The sequence below is a fragment of the Neoarius graeffei genome, chromosome 17, assembly GCF_027579695.1.
Source record: "Neoarius graeffei isolate fNeoGra1 chromosome 17, fNeoGra1.pri, whole genome shotgun sequence".
In the NCBI taxonomy this organism is placed as follows: domain Eukaryota; kingdom Metazoa; phylum Chordata; class Actinopteri; order Siluriformes; family Ariidae; genus Neoarius; species Neoarius graeffei.
Window position 1 is genome coordinate 39413011 of NC_083585.1, and position 18194 is coordinate 39431204.

Below are 18194 nucleotides of genomic sequence, written 5' to 3' on the forward strand. Positions count from 1 at the left end.
AAGTCTGAGGAACCCTATTTTTTTTTTCATACAAACTTTGTTATAGATCTCCATTTTATGACTTCTACATTATCGAGTCAGTACAAAAACATTTTAGAGTCCAAACGTTCGTTTTCCAGCACAAAATTAAATGTTACAGAAAAAAAAAGTTTGTATCTGAGCAGTACATAAGAGAGCACTTTTCAGATTAAACAAGAAAACATAATGAAGGCTGCTGGGTTTTGGTGCAAAATTAAGAAGCGAGTGTGACAGTCAGTGTCCAGAAGAACTGTAGCTGCTTCTGCAAAATGCTCATTAAAACCTACAGCTCATTTCCGCATAAAACTGCACTCATTGTACCCAAGACTACTATTTTTATTTTTTAAAATCACAGAATCGTTTTACACTTTGTTTCATTCATTATGGCTTACTGTTGTGTGTGCGCACGCACGTGTATATATTTCTGGTTAAAATCAACCGGAATCTTGTAAGGCTGATGCCGATGTAGAGTCAACCATTTGGTACTTCTCTACGCCATGAATTTTTTATAAAAACACCCTTGAATCGGAGGTGGCCGGCCTACCTCCCCCAGTCCCCGCCCTTTTTCACAGCCTGTTCAAGGCGGGAATCTTCCGCTTTTATTCCACCTTGCATTCTGTATAAAATATCCAAATGCGGAACAGCGGCTCTGCGTTGTTCTATCGCTGATCCGGAACGACTGATAGCAACCGAGACAGCATCAATATCTGCGTAAAGGGGACAGCTAGCATCGCAGAATAGAGGTATGGTGTTTTTGACATTCTACTTTCAGAAACCTGCACAAATTTAAATGTTGCTATATCTTTGACTTGCAAGTGACGCCAAAGCAAAATAAGGGGTGTTCACACGGCACATATTTGCATCGATGCTGCACCGATGTATTTTGTTGCGATATATCTTACACCGGTGTAAATTTTGTGGCGCGTTCACACGTCACAAACCTGCTTACTAGAGAGAAGCTGTTCGGTGCACCGGTGCAGCCCCACTTGCGTTCACACGGCAGTTTTTGCGACCGTGCTATACGATAGTAATAATGCGGAAATGAAATATGCGCATGCGTGAAAATGTACTTCCTTTTCCCGGTTGTCATGGCATCACCAAGCGCCGGGAAAACAACGTGGATGAAGACACCAGTGTTGCCAGATACTGCTGACGTTTTCCAGCCCAAAATATGTTCAAATCCGCCAAAATGCACTTAAAACCGCCCAATCTGGCAACACTGGAAGACACGCAGTTCTGTTGTTGTTGTTGACATTCGCCATTTTGGAAGCGCAAAATACCAGGATGCAAATTATGCAATGCCCGTATGTAATCAACTCTCCTCACGCGTAGCGAGTCTACCCCTGTAGCGTTCAGACGTCCCATTTTATATCGGTGCTACCCCGCAAACTAGCATTTACTCCAGAGTAAATTTCTTAAACCACCTCCCGAGCAGGGTTAGATTTGCACCGGTTTAAGCAGCTTTCAGGGGCTACACCAGTATAACTTTGTACCGTGTGAACGCTCTACCGGGGCAGCCCTGGTGCTACACCGGAGTAAAAGTTGCCGTGTGAACACCCCTATAGAAACCTGGATGTCGGCCACGTTGGTGGATATACAAATGTGGGGTCAAGCGACATTCCATACAAAACAGTCACAAGAGCTGTTTTGACACTGATGCTCTGTTGTGTTATACATCACGCCTCTGGTTGTGAAATGCTGGAATGCTGTGTAAAAACACACACACACTGGCATGGCTTTATTTGGTTTAGTGTACGGTAAATCACTAAAACCGGAATACTGAGGGATCTTCTTTACGGCAATGTCATGGAAACCATGCTCGTTTTCAAATATATGCTGATCGAGACTCATCTTTCACTGGCATTGACGTTTCACGTTGGGGTACTGGAATTTTAATCAGCATGTGTGATGTGCACTGTCAAAATATTATTATAATTAATATTTTATCAGTTGTAGTTTAAAGAATTATCAGAACCCCTACTTCCTGTGTGCTTGTGACAGTGTAACAGAATTTATTCAAATGCAAATAATGATCTGATTTAGTTTATAATGGTTGCTTAATCATAATTATTATTAATCATTAATTATTTTTAACTGTCTGAGATGAAGTGCTTTCGAGGTGCCTAAGAGAGTACTGGGTGTAATCGGTTTTCTGTATTTCTCATAATGCTCAGCCTTTATTCATTATTCCTCATGTTTTGTTTATGTAATCATTTATGCATTTATTTATGTAAAAATTAAGGCTTTTTTTTTCCACAATGCAAAACAAAGAGTTCAGATCCTACGTACAACTACAACCTTTTCAAAGACGGATGTACATAGGTTCAAGTGGAACAATCTGCATTTGGAGAGCTACTAAACAAAATGCATTACATCCTGAGTAATATGCATGTGTGGCTCTTCTGTAAGTGTCATTATGTGAAAACCGCCAAAAATGTGTAGTGGGTGGCTTGGCATAGTACAGACAAGGTGTTCTCAAACTTTCTGCAGTCAGGTACCGGGTTAACAAACAAACAAAAAACAAACAAACAGCTCGGTCCATGGATCCCTGAAAACAGATTTTCTTTCAACAAAATCAAAACTATTCAAATATTACTCTTATTATTTTAATGTCTGCAGTAACATTTGCCTATTTATTGGAGCCATACACTTTCTTATTCCTGATTTTTTTTTTTCAGAACAGATTTTTATTAAGATTATCATTAGATTGAAGTTGATGATATATATGAGGCAGATGCCCATATTCAGAGCAACTTACATTCATCTCATTAATAAATAAAATGAACAGTTGAGGGTTAAGGGCCTCACTCCGGGGCCCAGCAGTTCCAGTTTCATATTAGAGCTATCACTTATCCAATACCCAGGACCAATATTGGTCCAAAAGAAGCAAAAATGATGGATCCTGTGTGTGAGAAGGAAGAAAAAAAAACAAGGTGTGAGTGAAAATGTTTGGCTGAATGTATTATAAAGCTGTGGTTTTGTGAACGTATTGTTTTAGCTATGTTTTTCCTTGTATTTTTTAGGTGAAGTGCTCTATTTTTTTTAATTAAATGAAACATAGTAGTTTTTAAAGGAAAAATATAAGATGAGTGCTGATGTTAGGCATATCAGACGCTCGCTGGCTGTGCTGTGAAAACTGTGCATGTAGACACTCATCTAAGTTTCCAAATCTGTCATTGCTTAACTCTTGAATATTTTCTACTGTGAATACCATCATTAAAAAGCTTATAATCTCTGTTTTCCAAAGAAATTTGTCTCCTTAAAATCTGTTCAGTACTTTGGGAGTAACGGCAGGTTGAAGTTGGTACAACAGAGTAAAAACTCTGCTTGCGGGACGTTGGGAAACTGCCAGTGCTTTTGAGTCACGGGAAAGCGGTCAGGCTCTCTCTCGCGCTCTCTCTCTCCTGATCGGTTTCCGACTGCATTACTCATGAATATCAATCAGATACCTTTTATAGGGATGTTCTCGAGCTCTCACTGTTTCTGATGAAGTATTCAGCAAAATTTTCCATCTGCTAGTTTTGATGTTATGATTCACGGGAGACTTAGAAGTGAGTTTTCATAGCTTTACCTACTTATTGTTTTCAAATCAAACTCATCTCATCTCATCTCATTATCTCTAGCCACTTTATCCTTCTACAGGGTCGCAGGCAAGCTGGAGCCTATCCCAGCTGACTACGGGCGAAAGGTGGGGTACACCCTGGACAAGTCGCCAGGTCATCACAGGGCTGACACATAGACACAGACAACCATTCACACTCACATTCACACCTACGGTCAATTTAGAGTCACCAGTTAACCTAACCTGCATGTCTTTGGACTGTGGGGGAAACCGGAGCACCCGGAGGAAACCCACGCGGACACGGGGAGAACATGCAAACTCCACACAGAAAGGCCCTCGCCGGCCCCGGGGCTCGAACCCAGGACCTTCTTGCTGTGAGGCGACAGCGCTAACCACTACACCACCGTGCCGCCCCTTCAAATCAAACTGATTCATGTAAATAACTATTTTAGAATATAACTGTAGTTGCTTTGATGAAAAATATTGAGATCTTAGTGGTCAGAATGATATTAAGACATGTGGTTAGGTTAATATGGGACGGCCTTGGGCTGAGCTGCCCTTGAGCGAGGCATCTAACTCCCAACTGCTCCCCGGGCGCTGTTAGCATGGCTGCCCACTGCTCTGGGTGTGTGTGTGTGTGTGTGTGTGTGTGTGTGTGTGTGTGTGTGTGCTCATTGCTCACGTGTGTGCGCGCGTGCATGTGTGTGTTCACTGCTTCAGATAGGTTAAATGCAGAGAGTAATTTCACAAGTGTGTGATGAATAAGGTTGTGCTTTCTTTCTTTCTTTAAAAAAACCAAAAGTTAGAAACAAGAGTGTCAATTTCAATTCTATTGAAATGGAATTGTTTATTGGATGTGGATCACACAGTTTTTTCGAGGTTAGCCTTGAAAGCTGTGAATATTAATCGAAATAATCATTTATATTCTTTTCATATAAACACTAGTAGGCCCGACTTAGAAATACAAAGGCCTACAGAGCACAAAGAGGGTATTAGAAATAATCTTTTATTACTTTATTATGATAGAGAATGGTAGAAGTGAATGACATTCAATGCTTATTTATACATATTTTATAATTAACATTAATTTCTCCTTCTTTGTGATGTATAAATGAGAGTTAAGATCAGCTTTATATTACACAAATAAACCCATTTGGTGAAACTTTGAAGAAGAAAGTTAAACTTTTTTTTTATACCGAATTAGCATAATTAATACTAATTAAATACCAATTTGCATAATTGTTTTTTTATTAAAAATTTAAAACTTTGTATTCAGGATACAACCCTCTACGTGCCTGCCAATTTCCATGTAAATATCTTGAAAAATAGAAATTATTAAGAAAAAACATTTGATCTCATTGGTTAATGAGGCCCATTTTGGACCATATGATCCTCAGACAGAATATTATGGCAGTTTTCTAAAAACTAAGCCATTTTTTCAATCTTTGATTTGTAATATCTCAAGAATGGATAAACATATTTTAATTCTGTCAAAAGTATGTTGTTTAGCATTCAATTCTGAATTCAATGAGATCATTTTCAAGCAATTTGGATTGAATTTTCACCTGATATGCCTACTGATGTTTGATGATAGTCAAGTCTCGTCTCATCTTCTTCCGTTTATCCGGAGCCGGGTCGCGGAGGCAGCAGTGTGAGCATGGAAGCCCAAACTTCCCTCTCCCCAGACACCTCGGCCAGCTCCTCGGGAAGAACACCGAGGCGTTCCCAGGCCAGCCGAGAGACATAGTCCCTCCAGCATGTCCTGGGTCTTCCCCGGGGGGACATGCCTGGAACACCTCCCCAGGGAGACGTCCAGGAGGCATCCGAAAGAGATGCCTGAGCCACCTCAGCTGATTCCTCTCGATGTGGAGGAGCAGCGGCTCTACTCCGAGCTCCTCCCGAGTGACTGTGCTTCTCACCCTATCTCTAAGGGAGCGCCCAGCCACCCTGCGAAGGAAACTCCATTTTGGCCGCTTGTATCCGCGATCTTGTTCTTTCAGTCATTACCCAAAGCTCATAACCATAGGTGAGAGTCGGAACGTAAATCGACCGGTAAATCGAGAGCTTCACCTTTTGGCTCAGCTCCTTCTTCACCACGATGGACCGGTAAAGCGACCGCATCACTGCGGAAGCCGCACCGATCCGCCTGTCAATCTCACGCTCTATCCTTCCCTTACTCGTGAACAAGATCCCAAGATACTTAAACTCCTCCACTTGAGGCAGGACTTCTCCACCAACCTGGAGAGGACAAGCCATCCTTTTCCAGTCGAGAACCATGGCCTCAGACTTGGAGGTGCTGATTCTCATCCCAGCCGCTTCACACTTGACTGCAAACCGCCCCAATACATGCTGAAGGTCCTGGTTTGAAGAAGCCACTAGGACATGATAGTCAAGTCATAAAAGAAAAATAAATGGCATTATGCTATCTCTCATAAATACAATAACTGATAATGATAGCATACAATGGTTGCCAACCCCCAGAGAATAAAAAGCGGTAGATCAGATTACATGATGCAGTCACATCCTTCTGGGGAGTCTGGGGGCATGTCACCCTGGAAATTTTTGAAAAAAAAAAAAAATTATATATATATATATATATATATATATATATATATATATATATATATATATATATATATATATAAATGGTGCGTTCTCCTGCACTCAGAGTGCCATATTTGAAGAAAATTAATCGAGAAATCAGACCGACGTGCATACTTCTCACCTTGCCTCAGTGATTTGACGCTGGATGATCCGACAACCAAGTCGTCTTGAACTTGTTGACATAGCGAATCTTTTTTTTTTTTTCTTCGGAGTTTTCATTGTTCATGATCACCAGAGCGTGTTTGGTTTTTACAAATACTGGCACAATTTGTTGTAACGTGACCTCACTGCCGATTGGCTAGAACCATAACAAGAACAAATGGAATAGCATATTAGAGCGATGCAATTTAGAGATTCAACATCATCGCACCATTCCATTGGCTCTCGGCTTCACTTAATATGATGCTATATTCTTGAATCCCCTGTGCCAAAAACAGCTAAAACGGAGGTCGGAAGAGCAAATCCAAAAGTGTTTGCTGATTAATTTTGCAATGCAGTAGTTTTTAGAATTAAAATCAGTAGGCGGTATTTACTGGTCAATATCAATAGGGTTAGCAAGTATGTGGTGGGCTGATGATAATCACCACTGTACCAAAATGTAAATAACTTGCCCACCCTCTCACTGTTTCAGAGAACCCTAAGGGTCCCTGGACACAACGTTTCCACCAGAACGATGCTGTTGTGAAGCCAGTTGTGCCTTGGGGCCTTCTCAGAACTGACCCACATTTCAACAGGTTTGAGAACTAAATAGTATGTAATGCAAGTTGGGGTTATTTCTGCTGAAATGTTACCAGGGTAATATACAGTGGTGCTTGAAAGTTTGTGAACCCTTTAGAATTTTCTATATTTCTGCATAAATATGACCTAAAACATCATCAGATTTTCACACAAGTCCTAAAAGTAGATAAAGAGAACCCAGTTAAACAAATGAGACAAAAATATTATACTTGGTCATTTATTCATTGAGGAAAATGATCCAATATTACATATCTGTGAGTGGCAAAAGTATGTGAACCTTTGTTTTCAGTATCTGGTGTGACCCCCTTGTGCAGCAATAACTGCAACTAAACGTTTCCAGTAACTGTTGATCAGTCCTGCACACCGGCTTGGAGGAATTTTAGCCCATTCCTCCGTACAGAACAGCTTCAACTCAGGGATGTTGGTGGGTTTCCTCACATGAACTGCTCGCTTCAGGTCCTTCCACAACATTTCGATTGGATTAAGGTCAGGACTTCGACTTGGCCATTCCAAAACATTAACTTTATTCTTCTTTAACCATTTTTGGTAGAACGACTTGTGTGCTTAGGGTCGTTGTCTTGCTGCATGACCCACCTTCTCTTGAGATTCAGTTCATGGACAGATGTCCTGAAATTTTCCTTTACAATTTGCTGGTATAATTTAGAATTCATTGTTCCATCAATAACGGCAAGCCGTCCTGGCCCACATGCAGCAAAACAGGCCCAAACCATGATACTACCACCACCATGTTTCACAGATGGGATAAGGTTCTTATGCTGGAATGCAGTGTTTTCCTTTCTCCAAACATAACATTTATCATTTAAACCAAAAAGTTCTATTTTGGTCTCATCCGTCCACAAAACATTTTTCCAATAGCCTTCTGGCTTGTCCACGTGATCTTTAGCAAACTGCAGATGAGCAGCAATGTTCTATTTGGAGAGCAGTGGCTTTCTCCTTGCAACCCTGCCATGCACACCATTGTTGTTCAGTGTTCTCCTGATGGTGGACTCATGAATATTAACATTAGCCAATGTGAGAGAGGCCTTCAGTTGCTTAGATGTTACCCTGGGGTCCTTTGTGACCTCGCTAACTATTACACGCCTTGCTCTTGGAGTGATCTTTGTTGGTTGACCACTCCTGGGGAGGGTAACAATAGTCTTGAATTTCCTCCATTTGTACACAACCTGTCTGACTGTGGATTGATGGAGTCCAAACTCTTTAGAGATGGTTTTGTAACCTTTTCCAGCCTGATGAGCATCAACAACGCTTTTTCTGAGGTCCTCAGAAATCTCCTTTGTTCCTGCCATGATACACTTCCACAAACATGTTTTGTGAAGATCAGACTTTGATAGATCCCTGTTCTTTAAATAAAACAGGGTGCCCACTCACACCTGATTGTCACCCCATTGATTGAAAACACCAGACTCTAATTTCACCTTCAAATTAACTGCTTATCCTAGAGGTTCACATACTTTTGCCACTCACAGATATGTAATATTGGATCATTTTCCTCAATAAGTAAATGACCAAGTATAATATTTTTGTCTCATTTGTTTAACTGGGTTCTCTTTATCTACTTTTAGGACTTGTGTGAAAATCTGATGATGTTTTAGGTCATATTTATGCAGAAATATTGAAAATTCTAAAGGGTTCACAAACTTTCAAGCACCACTGTATGCAAGAAGAAAAAAAAAATCACGGCAGCTAGAAGGCATCTGCTTTTCCTGCTTTTTATAAACTTACTTTTAAAAAGTTATTCCACCTTGCATGTGGCACTGCATCAGTGGAAAAGGTCTATTTGAAGACCATGGGTGTAGAAAATACAATATACTGTGACACTGCAGTGTGACTGAACACGTTATTTAGTAGAGAGTGAAGGACAGTCTGGTGAAGTTCCTCCTCCAACACACCTAATAAACCTGCTAATGAAGTGTGTTTTAACTCCAACGTGTTCTAAATTCAGCTGCCAGAGTTGTAGCGTGACCTCAACATGAAGACGTCACCAATAATTTGAAGAGGCTACACTGGCTGCCAATTAATGCCTGCATCGAGTATAAGTTACTTATAATAATTACTGTAAGTCATCCTCAGACGAGCTTGACAGCAGAGTCTCTAGTCGTCTCGATCCTTCATACATCCGGCCAGTTCCCCAGAACTCTCCACTCCTGCATCTCTCCTCAGTACATCCATGTATGTTGGGGTGGGACGTCCTCGTGCCTGCCGCCCATGTGTTGGCTCCCATAGCACCAGTCTACTGGCTGGGAGCTCTCGATGTCTATGGCAGTGGCCAGCGAGCTTCATCCTCCTTGACGTCACTTTTTCACTGAGCTTTGGTAGCCCTCCATACAGCTGCTTGTTGGTGATATGCTGGTTCTGGTTGATATTTAGCACAGCACACAGCATTCTGGTGTAGCACCCATCCAGGGACTTCTGCATGGAGGGCTTCAGAGTCCAGCTCTCACAGCTGTACAGGAGGACAGACAACAGTTGCCTGGAAGAAGCTCAGCTTGTTGTGTCGGGGGAGTTTGGAGTTCCACACACTGTTCATGCCATTCAGGGCCTTCCACGCCAGTGCCGTTCTCACCTTAAGGTCCTGTTCAGAGGAATTAACCCAGGAGCCCAGGTACTTGAAGTCACCGACTTCTGCCAGTGCACTGCCCCCTGCTGTCTCGAGAGGCGGGTGGTCCAGGGGGATGTTGTAGGTGATAACCTCTGTCTTTTTGGCATTCAGCCGGAGGCCCACCCTGGCACACTCCGCCTCCACTCTACTCAGGAGCTCCTGTGCCTGCTCCACGTGGTCAGACATCGGACAGATGTCATCCGCGTAATCCAGGTCTCTCAGGACAACAGCAGGGTTTCTTCTAGACTTCTTAGGTGTAATTGTGAAGCCAAGCTCCTGCTCCCACCCACTGATGGCTTTCCTTAGCATGTAGTCCAGAGCTATGATGAAGAGGAAGGGGGCAAGGGTGTCTCCTTGCAGCACCCCTGCCAGGATGTCGAATTCCTCACTTTCACCATCCGGGGTGACTACTTTGGCTCTTGGGCCCTTGTACATGGCCTCTATGGCCCGGAGTAGATTGGGGGGGCCTCCGTAGGCCTTAAGGATTTTGGTTGCAGATCTCCAATACGCTGTTGTTGCATGGTCTACAAATTATTACATGGACTTGCTCAGACATACTTAGAGGAACTGTTGCACGTATATTCCAACGTTTGCATTCTGAGGTCCAATGGGAAGAAGCTCCTGGCTGCTCCAAGGACCAACACCAAAAGTTACGGTGAGAGAGCATTTATCAGCTGAACCAAGACTGTGGAATAAGCTCCTGTTGTCCCTCCGTAAAGAGAACTCGTATGAAACCTTCAAGTCCAGTCTAAAGACATTACTTCTTCTCCGTGCTCTCATGAAAGGCGGTCGCATTTCTCTGCCTCTCCCTTCCCTTATCTTCCCTGCTTCTGCTGTATCATCTGTCTATTGTCTATACTTCTGAGAGACTCTCTCCGCACTGCTCTCCAAACTAAAAATCATGGAATTGATAAATTGTCAATTGCGTGAAGAGAACAGTTTTCGACGAGAAACCTGGGTTCGGGGGAACCAGCCTGTCCTGCTGGAACGTTCGCAGCTGGCTACACGATGGACGCGTGGGAGAGGTGGCGGGTCGTGTGCCTGGCGGTTCTTTCTCTGGAGGACATTGAAGACATCTACCTATTTGGAACCATGATTACAAAACTTTTGCTGATTGGATTAGGCATTGCCCTGGTTTATCGAGGAAATCAGAAAATGGTGACAGCTGTCCAAAGCCCCATAAAGCTGCCCGACATGATTGAAGCAATGAGCAGAGCTGTCGGCACTCAGACTATGGCTATTCAGAACCTGAACCGCAACATGGATAACATCAGGTAGAAGCTTTTGCCTTTGCAAAAGAAAATGGATCGATTCGGAGACCAGAATGGACAAACAGAGTAGTCATGAAAAAGAATGCGTCTACTCGCCCCAAGACCAAACAATTCCAATCTTATCTGCTTTCAGCTCCCTCAGCCAGCACTGGCCTTGGCCAAGGCCATTGCTGGGACAACAACAACTCCCCCTGAAGATCACTGCAGTGAGACTCTCTCGTATTCCTTCCCCCACTTCCTGCAGTCGTCGCTTTTACCCCCAGTATGACAAGCGGGTGCGCGACCAGCACCATCATGGCTGCAGGAACGGACGGCTGCTTGCTTGTGCTGGGTTACCTCTACCTCCAGCCCCCCTCCCCCCCCAAGTCCCGAGTTTTCATGTTGTAAAGTGTACTTGTGTTATTTTGTGCTTATGTGCTGAGGTGTTTTTTTTTTAATGTTCCCACACTGTACTCCTCACAGGAGCATAGTGTGGGGGCTGATTTTTTTCCTCCTCCCCTCTCCTCATGTTACTCTGTATTTTTTTCTTTTCATCCCTGTCTTCCTGTCCTGTCTACTCCCCCTCTGTCAATCGTATGTATGTGTATATGTAAGGACGGGTTGATGGTCAATTTCGCTGGTACTTGTGAATAATGACAGTGTTCATTCATTCATACTTTGTGAACAATATTATTAACTAGCAGGTTACCCGGGTTTTGCAAAATTCTGGGTTGCCCCCAGACTTCCATGTCAAATTTGGTGAAGATCTGTCGAGAAATGGTGATGTTAACTCAAGACAAACAAAAATCCAAAACATCCACCACTCAGGGGCCCACCGGGGGCCCAAATATTAAATTTCTGAGTTCTGCCAAATTGTGGCCATCTCCTGTACCTACATGCCAAGTTTAGTGAAGATGTGTTGAGAGTTTCTGTTGATAAATGTAACATGAAAGGCATTGAAGGAGGGGGTGGGTAGTTGTTGTGCCCCCCAGGGACCTCCCTGGGGCCCATACATGAATTTTGTTTATATCTGCAAAATTCTGGGTTATCCCCAGACCTACTTGCCAAATTTGGTTAAAATCCGTCGATAAATAGCGACGTTAGCTCAAGACAAACAAATAAACAAACAATCTTTGCTGCTTATTATATAAATACAGGACACGTTTTAGATGGAATAAAAACACGTTCTATTCCCTTCTAGCAGGTTTCATTCATTTGGTCTGATAGCATGCAACATTGTTATCATATCGCTTATCCTACGTGTATTACATCACTCTACCCAACAGAGAATGCGCGTTGAATATGGTTTACGAATGCATGGGTGTCAAGACAACATGACGTCACACGTCAGAGATGAAAAACTTCCAAGCTAGCAAGCGACTGTGACAATTTGTAAACAAATATAGCCAGCAGGTTTGCTTTGTTAAATACGGAAGATTTTGAGAGAATTTTGAAAGAGAAAGACGCGTCAAACATCTGAAAGGAATGTGTATGTATAATAATCAATTTTTTTCATGGTATATCAGATATATTCCATTCAGCTAGCATGATACTGAACTCATCTTTGACTCGTTGAATATCATGCTAGTTGAACGGAATATACCTGATATGCCATGAAAAAAAGCCAGCCAATATTATTTAATTATGAAAACTCTCTTACGATTTGAATACTAATTTTTGTTTTGATTAATTTGTTTTCAGAATTTAATACATGTACGTAAACACTAATATACATATGCTTTTATTGTTAATTTGTTCATATGATTATTTTTATTTTGTTAGAGCATTGAGACTCTGAAATGCTTTGAAATAATAATAATAATAATAATAATAATGGCAGCACAGTGGTGTAGTGGTTAGCACTGTCTACTAAAAAAATAGGAGGTCTAAGACTTTTGCACAGTACTGTATATATACAGTATATATCAGATTTTGGTCAAAATTAGGGGTGGTGTAGTGGTCAGCACTGTTGCCTCACAGCAAGAAGGTCCTGGGTTCGAGCCCAGCAGCCGGAGAGGGCTGTTCTGTGTGGAGTTTGCATGTTCTCCCCGTGTCTGTGTGGGTTTCCTATGGGTGCTCTGGTTTCCCCCACAGTCCAAAGACATGCAGGTTAGGCTAACTGAAGGCTCTAAATTGACCGTAGGTGTGAATGGGAGTGTGAATGGTTGTTTGTCTCTCTGGCCAAGTTTACATTAGACCATATCTGTCTTGTTTTCTTCGCGGATGCACTGTCCGTTTACATTAAACCGCCTGGAAACGCCGGGAAACGGGAATCCGCCAGGGTCCACATATTCAATCCAGATCGTGTCAGCTGTGTAAACATTGAGAATACGCGGATACGCTGTGCTGAGCTCTAGCTGGCGTCGTCATTGGACAACGTCACTGTGACATCCACCTTCCTGATTTGCTGGCGTTGGTCATGTGACGCGACTGCTGAAAAACGGCGCGGACTTCCGCCTTGTATCACCTTTCATTAAAGAGTATAAAAGTATGAAAATATTGCAAATACTGATGCAAATACTGTCCATTGTGTAGTTATGATTGTCTTTAGGCTTGCCATCCTTCCACTTGCAAGTGGTAAGTGATATGTGCTGGGATCACACACACAGCGGCTCAGTCCCGAATCACTGCTTGTGCACTACACTCGCGCGCTCTGTGAGCTGCGCAGGGCCGGAGTGCGCACCCTGCACACTCCAGCTTGCCTGCGACCCTGTAGAACAGGATAAAGCGGCTACAGATAATGGATATTATTATTATTATTATTATTATTATAACAATAATAATAACAACAACAATAATAATAATCAGGGAAAACAACTGTGTGACTCAGTCCCTCTAGGGAGAGTAAATAAATATCCCCACATAATATTAGAAGAAAAAAAAACTTGATTTGTCACACGCACACTTCAAGCACAGTGAGATTCATCCTCTACATTTAACCCATTTGAAGCAGTGAACACACGCGCGCACACACCCAGAGTAGTGGGCAGCCACACTACAGCACCCAGGGAGCAGTCAGGGGTTAGGCACCTTGCTCAAGGGCACTTCAGCCCAAGGCCGCCCCACGTCAACCTAACTGCATGTCTTTGAACTGTAGGGGAAACTGGAGCACCTGGAGGAAACCCACGCAGACACAGGGAGAACATGCAAACTCCACACAGAAAGAAGAAGAAGAAACCTTGTCACATGCACACTTCAAGCACAGTGAAATTCATCCTCTGCATTTAACCCATCTGAAGCAGTGAACACACGCACACACACCCAGAGCAGTGGGCAGCCACACCAGAGCGCCCAGGGAGCAGTTAGGGGTTAGGTACCTTGCTCAAGGGCACCTCAGCCCAAGGCCACCCCACGTCAACCTACAGTAACTACATGTCTTTGGATTGTGGGGGAAATCAGAGCACCCGGAGGAAACCCATGCAGACACGTGGGGAACATGCAAACTCCACACAGAAAGGCCCTCTGTTGTACCAACTTCAACCTGCCGTTACTCCCAAAGTAGTGAACAGATTTTAAGGAGATAAATTTCTTTGGAAAACAGAGATAAGCTTTTTAATGATGGTATTCACAGTAGAAAATATTCAAGAGTTAAGCAATGACAGATTTGGAAACTTAGATGAGCGTCTACATGCGCAGTTTTCACAGCACAGCCAGCGAGCGTCTGATATGCCTAACATCAGCACTCATCTTATATTTTTCCTTTAAAAACTACTATGTTTCATTTAATTAAAAAAATAGAGCACTTCACCTAAAAAATACAAGGAAAAACATAGCTAAAACAATACTTTCACAAAACCACAGCTTTATAATACATTCAGCCAAACATTTTCACTCACACCTTGTTTTTTTTTTTTTCTTCCTTCTCACACACAGGATCCATCATTTTTGCTTCTTTTGGACCAATATTGGTCCTGGGTATTGGATAAGTGATATCTCTAATGGCCCTTTTCCACTACCCTTTTTCAGCTCACTTCAGCTCGCTTCAGCTCACTTCAGCCCGACACGGCTCGCGTTTCGACTACCAAAGAACAGCACGACTCAGCTCGCTTCAGCCCTGCTTAGCCCCTAAAACTCGCACGGTTTTGGAGTGGGGCTGAAGCGAGCCAAAGCGAGCCGAGTGAGGCTGGGGGCGTGAGGAGACACTCCCCTGTGCACTGATTGGTGAGGAGGAGTGTCCTCACATGCCCACACACGCCCCGTGAGCACGCTGGGATCTGTAAACACCGCAAACCCGGAAGAAGAAGAATTACGAGAATTTCTGAAGCCTTATGCGCCTCGCCTCATCTATACGCTCTTGCCAGTATCTGTTGGCGTTGTCGGTGACTACAAGCCACAGCACCAAGACCAGCAACACTAACGACTCCATGTCCTCCATGTTTATTGTTTACTATCCGGGTCGTGAGACTACCGCTTAAAAGCTCACTGATGTCACTGTTTGCGCTGCTTAACGACATCACGTGACGTCCACCCACTTTCGCTAACTCCACCCAATGTGTCCACCCACTTCCAGCCAGCACGGTTCAGCGCGGTTGTAGTCGAAATGCAACTCCTACAGCCCCACTCAGCCCAACTCAGCACGGCACGGCTCAGTCCAACTCAGCCGCGTTGGTAGTGGAAAAGCGGCATAATATGAAACTGGAACTGCTGGGCCCCGGAGTGAGGCCCTTAACCCTCAACTGTTCACTTTATTTATAAATGAGATGAATGTAAGTTGCTCTGAATATGGGCATCTGCCTCATATATATCCTCAACTTCAATCTAATGAAGGAGGTGTTCTCACAAGTGTTTACCTGGATCTCGTCTGACGTTAAAAAATAAAAAATAAAGAACCCACAATAAACTGCACCGGGAAAACTTCTCAGAGCGACATATGACGTCAGCGGCAGCCCGTTTAAAACGGGGCGTGGCCTGAATGTTACGTCACACCTGTCAAGTTGAAGGAAGCACAGCATCTGAAAGAGCTCAGTTAATTATAAAAGTATTAAAGTAATCATACATATATTAAGACAAACTGACTGAACGCTGTGTTAAGTGTGTGTAGTAGAAATGAAGGTGCAGCACAGTGAGCTCACACGTAGCTTAGTTGCATGAGTGCATGAGTTAAAGCCCAAATTCACCCGAATCCTCGCTGAAGTACACTACATAGGGTATGAACTAATGACTTGGATATTATGTGTAAGGGCCGGATACGGGACAGTTTAGGATTTAACCTCATGTTTGAAATCTTATAGATGTCCAGGTTTGCAGAGCTCAAAGCAGTGAATGGGTTAACAGTACATAACAATGCCTCCTTGCTCATGTGTTAGATGATAAAGCCTATTCTGAACAGGAGGAAGTCACAGCGGTCAAAGACGAGCTGCTGTGCGTTTAGTCTGGTCTGAGTGCGCCAGGGCCGTTACCAACACGGAGTGCAACACAATGCAAACAAGACTTTAAATCACACTTTACCTCCTCTCAAAGTCCTGTGCATAGGGTTTGAGGTAAGGGTCCATCTGCAGAGAGATGCTGAACTCGGGAACAGAAAGCTGAGCTTCTGTATCTGCCATGTTCGCTTCAGGCGAGAGCAATCGAGCACCGAGCTGTTCAACTCCACTCTGGATTCAGCAAAGTGGGCGGGGCTGCTCGAACTCATCGCTGTACTGGGCAACTACTGATCACGTGACTCCAGTGAATTTTTATTATTTTTTATTTTTTGAGAGGGGGCGTACGCATGGAAATAAAATCACACCTGTCATCAGGGGCGTCAGAAACATTTTTAATGTGGGGGGGCACACTATGGGTCAGAAAATTTTTAATGAATTAGCAACCTTTGGTCAATCAAACCTGTATAACCAACCTCCAAAATCCGTATTTCCCTTATAAAATCCGTATAAGATGCAAATTAAAATAATTTACCTAAAATTTGAATGATAATTAACAATGGTATATCCCAGTTACTTTTTATTCAATATTAATAACAATAAACCTTCAGAATGAATACAAAGCTCCAATGTTTGACAAAAACACAAAGTGTTATCAGCGTAGTTATGAAGGAAATACTTCGTTGTTTGGAGACAGGTTTCACCGAGCGGCTATTATGCGCGAGACTTCATATTAGCCACAAAGTCAGGAAAATCTGTTCGTAAAATTAGGTTATAATGACCAAATACAATGAAAAGTATTTTTCCAGTCTCACCTGTGAAAGGTAATCCCATGTGATCTCGTTTGGACGGTAAACCTGTTGGTACAGTTAAACGCAGCACATGAATGAGGCATCTTTATTCTTGGGCGAGGATAACGTATGATTCTATGCAGAAGCCGGCGTCTATGACTTCACGGTTGGCGGGATTCTCGCAATGCGGTGTGCGCATGATCAAAAATGGAATGAAGTCTCGCTACCACAAGATAATGCGCGATTTCATAAGACTCTTTACTGGCTGTCTGTGGTGTACAATACGTTTGTAAATGTTATGCGTTCTTTTATCATCGTGGGAATTGATTATAGCTCTAAATAAATATTGAAGTTTTTTTTAAAGAATCCATATAACTTTATTTATACGCCCGTATACTACGTTTATTGAATCAAATCTGTATAAAATACGGACATTCTGTATAGGTTGACATGTATGAATTAGGTGCCATTTCCTGCATTCTGGTGTATTTTTAACAGGTTGTTAAACATCTAATTTTACCTACAAAAGTCACTTAATTCAATGACTATTTTAGAGACTCAACAATAAGTCCTCATTCAACTAGTCCATATATTCATCAGCCTGTTTTTAAACCCACTGCTCTGCCTAAGATAATGAGATGAATGTGACACAATGTATCACCAACAGTGACCTTATGGGTGCATTTTACTTTTTATTTTGTTTCCTGTTCTTCTTAAGTTTTATTTTTATTATTTCGTTTAACCCGTTTTTTGGATCCACTACTGCTCCTAGGGCTTTCGAGATAGAGACACCGTTCCAACGCTGAAACGTAGGGCCCGATCTGGAATGGTGTGCTTGTTAAAATGGTTGCACTACCCCTTGTCGTTCGTTCGGTATTCCTTTTTTTCGGCAAAATTCCGTGCCATTGAAATGAATGGGGCGGCACGGTGGTGTAGTGGTTAGCGCTGTTGCCTCACAGCAAGAAGGTCCGGGTTCGAGCCCCGTGGCCGGCGAGGGCCTTTCTGTGCTGAGTTTGCATGTTCTCCCCGTGTCCGCGTGGGTTTCCTCCGGGTGCTCCGGTTTCCCCCACAGTCCAAAGACATGCAGGTTAGGTTAACTGGTGACTCTAAATTGACCGTAGGTGTGAATGTGAGTGTGAATGGTTGTCTGTGTCTATGTGTCAGCCCTGTGATGACCTGGCGACTTGTCCAGGGTGTACCCCGCCTTTCACCCGTAGTCAGCTGGGATAGGCTCGAGCTTGCCTGCGACTC

At 43.0% G+C, this 18194-nt stretch overlaps 1 protein-coding gene across 1 annotated transcript in view; it reads right to left on the reverse strand.

The window, feature by feature from the left end:
• gbe1b (glucan (1,4-alpha-), branching enzyme 1b) overlaps positions 1 to 16380 on the reverse strand; it is a 293413-nt gene extending 277033 nt beyond the window's left edge. The window contains 1 exon segment of the mRNA XM_060898133.1: positions 16241 to 16380. Within this exon segment, the coding sequence (XP_060754116.1) occupies positions 16241 to 16338 (98 nt within the window). The 5' untranslated portion in view covers positions 16339 to 16380.
• Positions 16381 to 18194: the final 1814 nt, after the last annotated feature.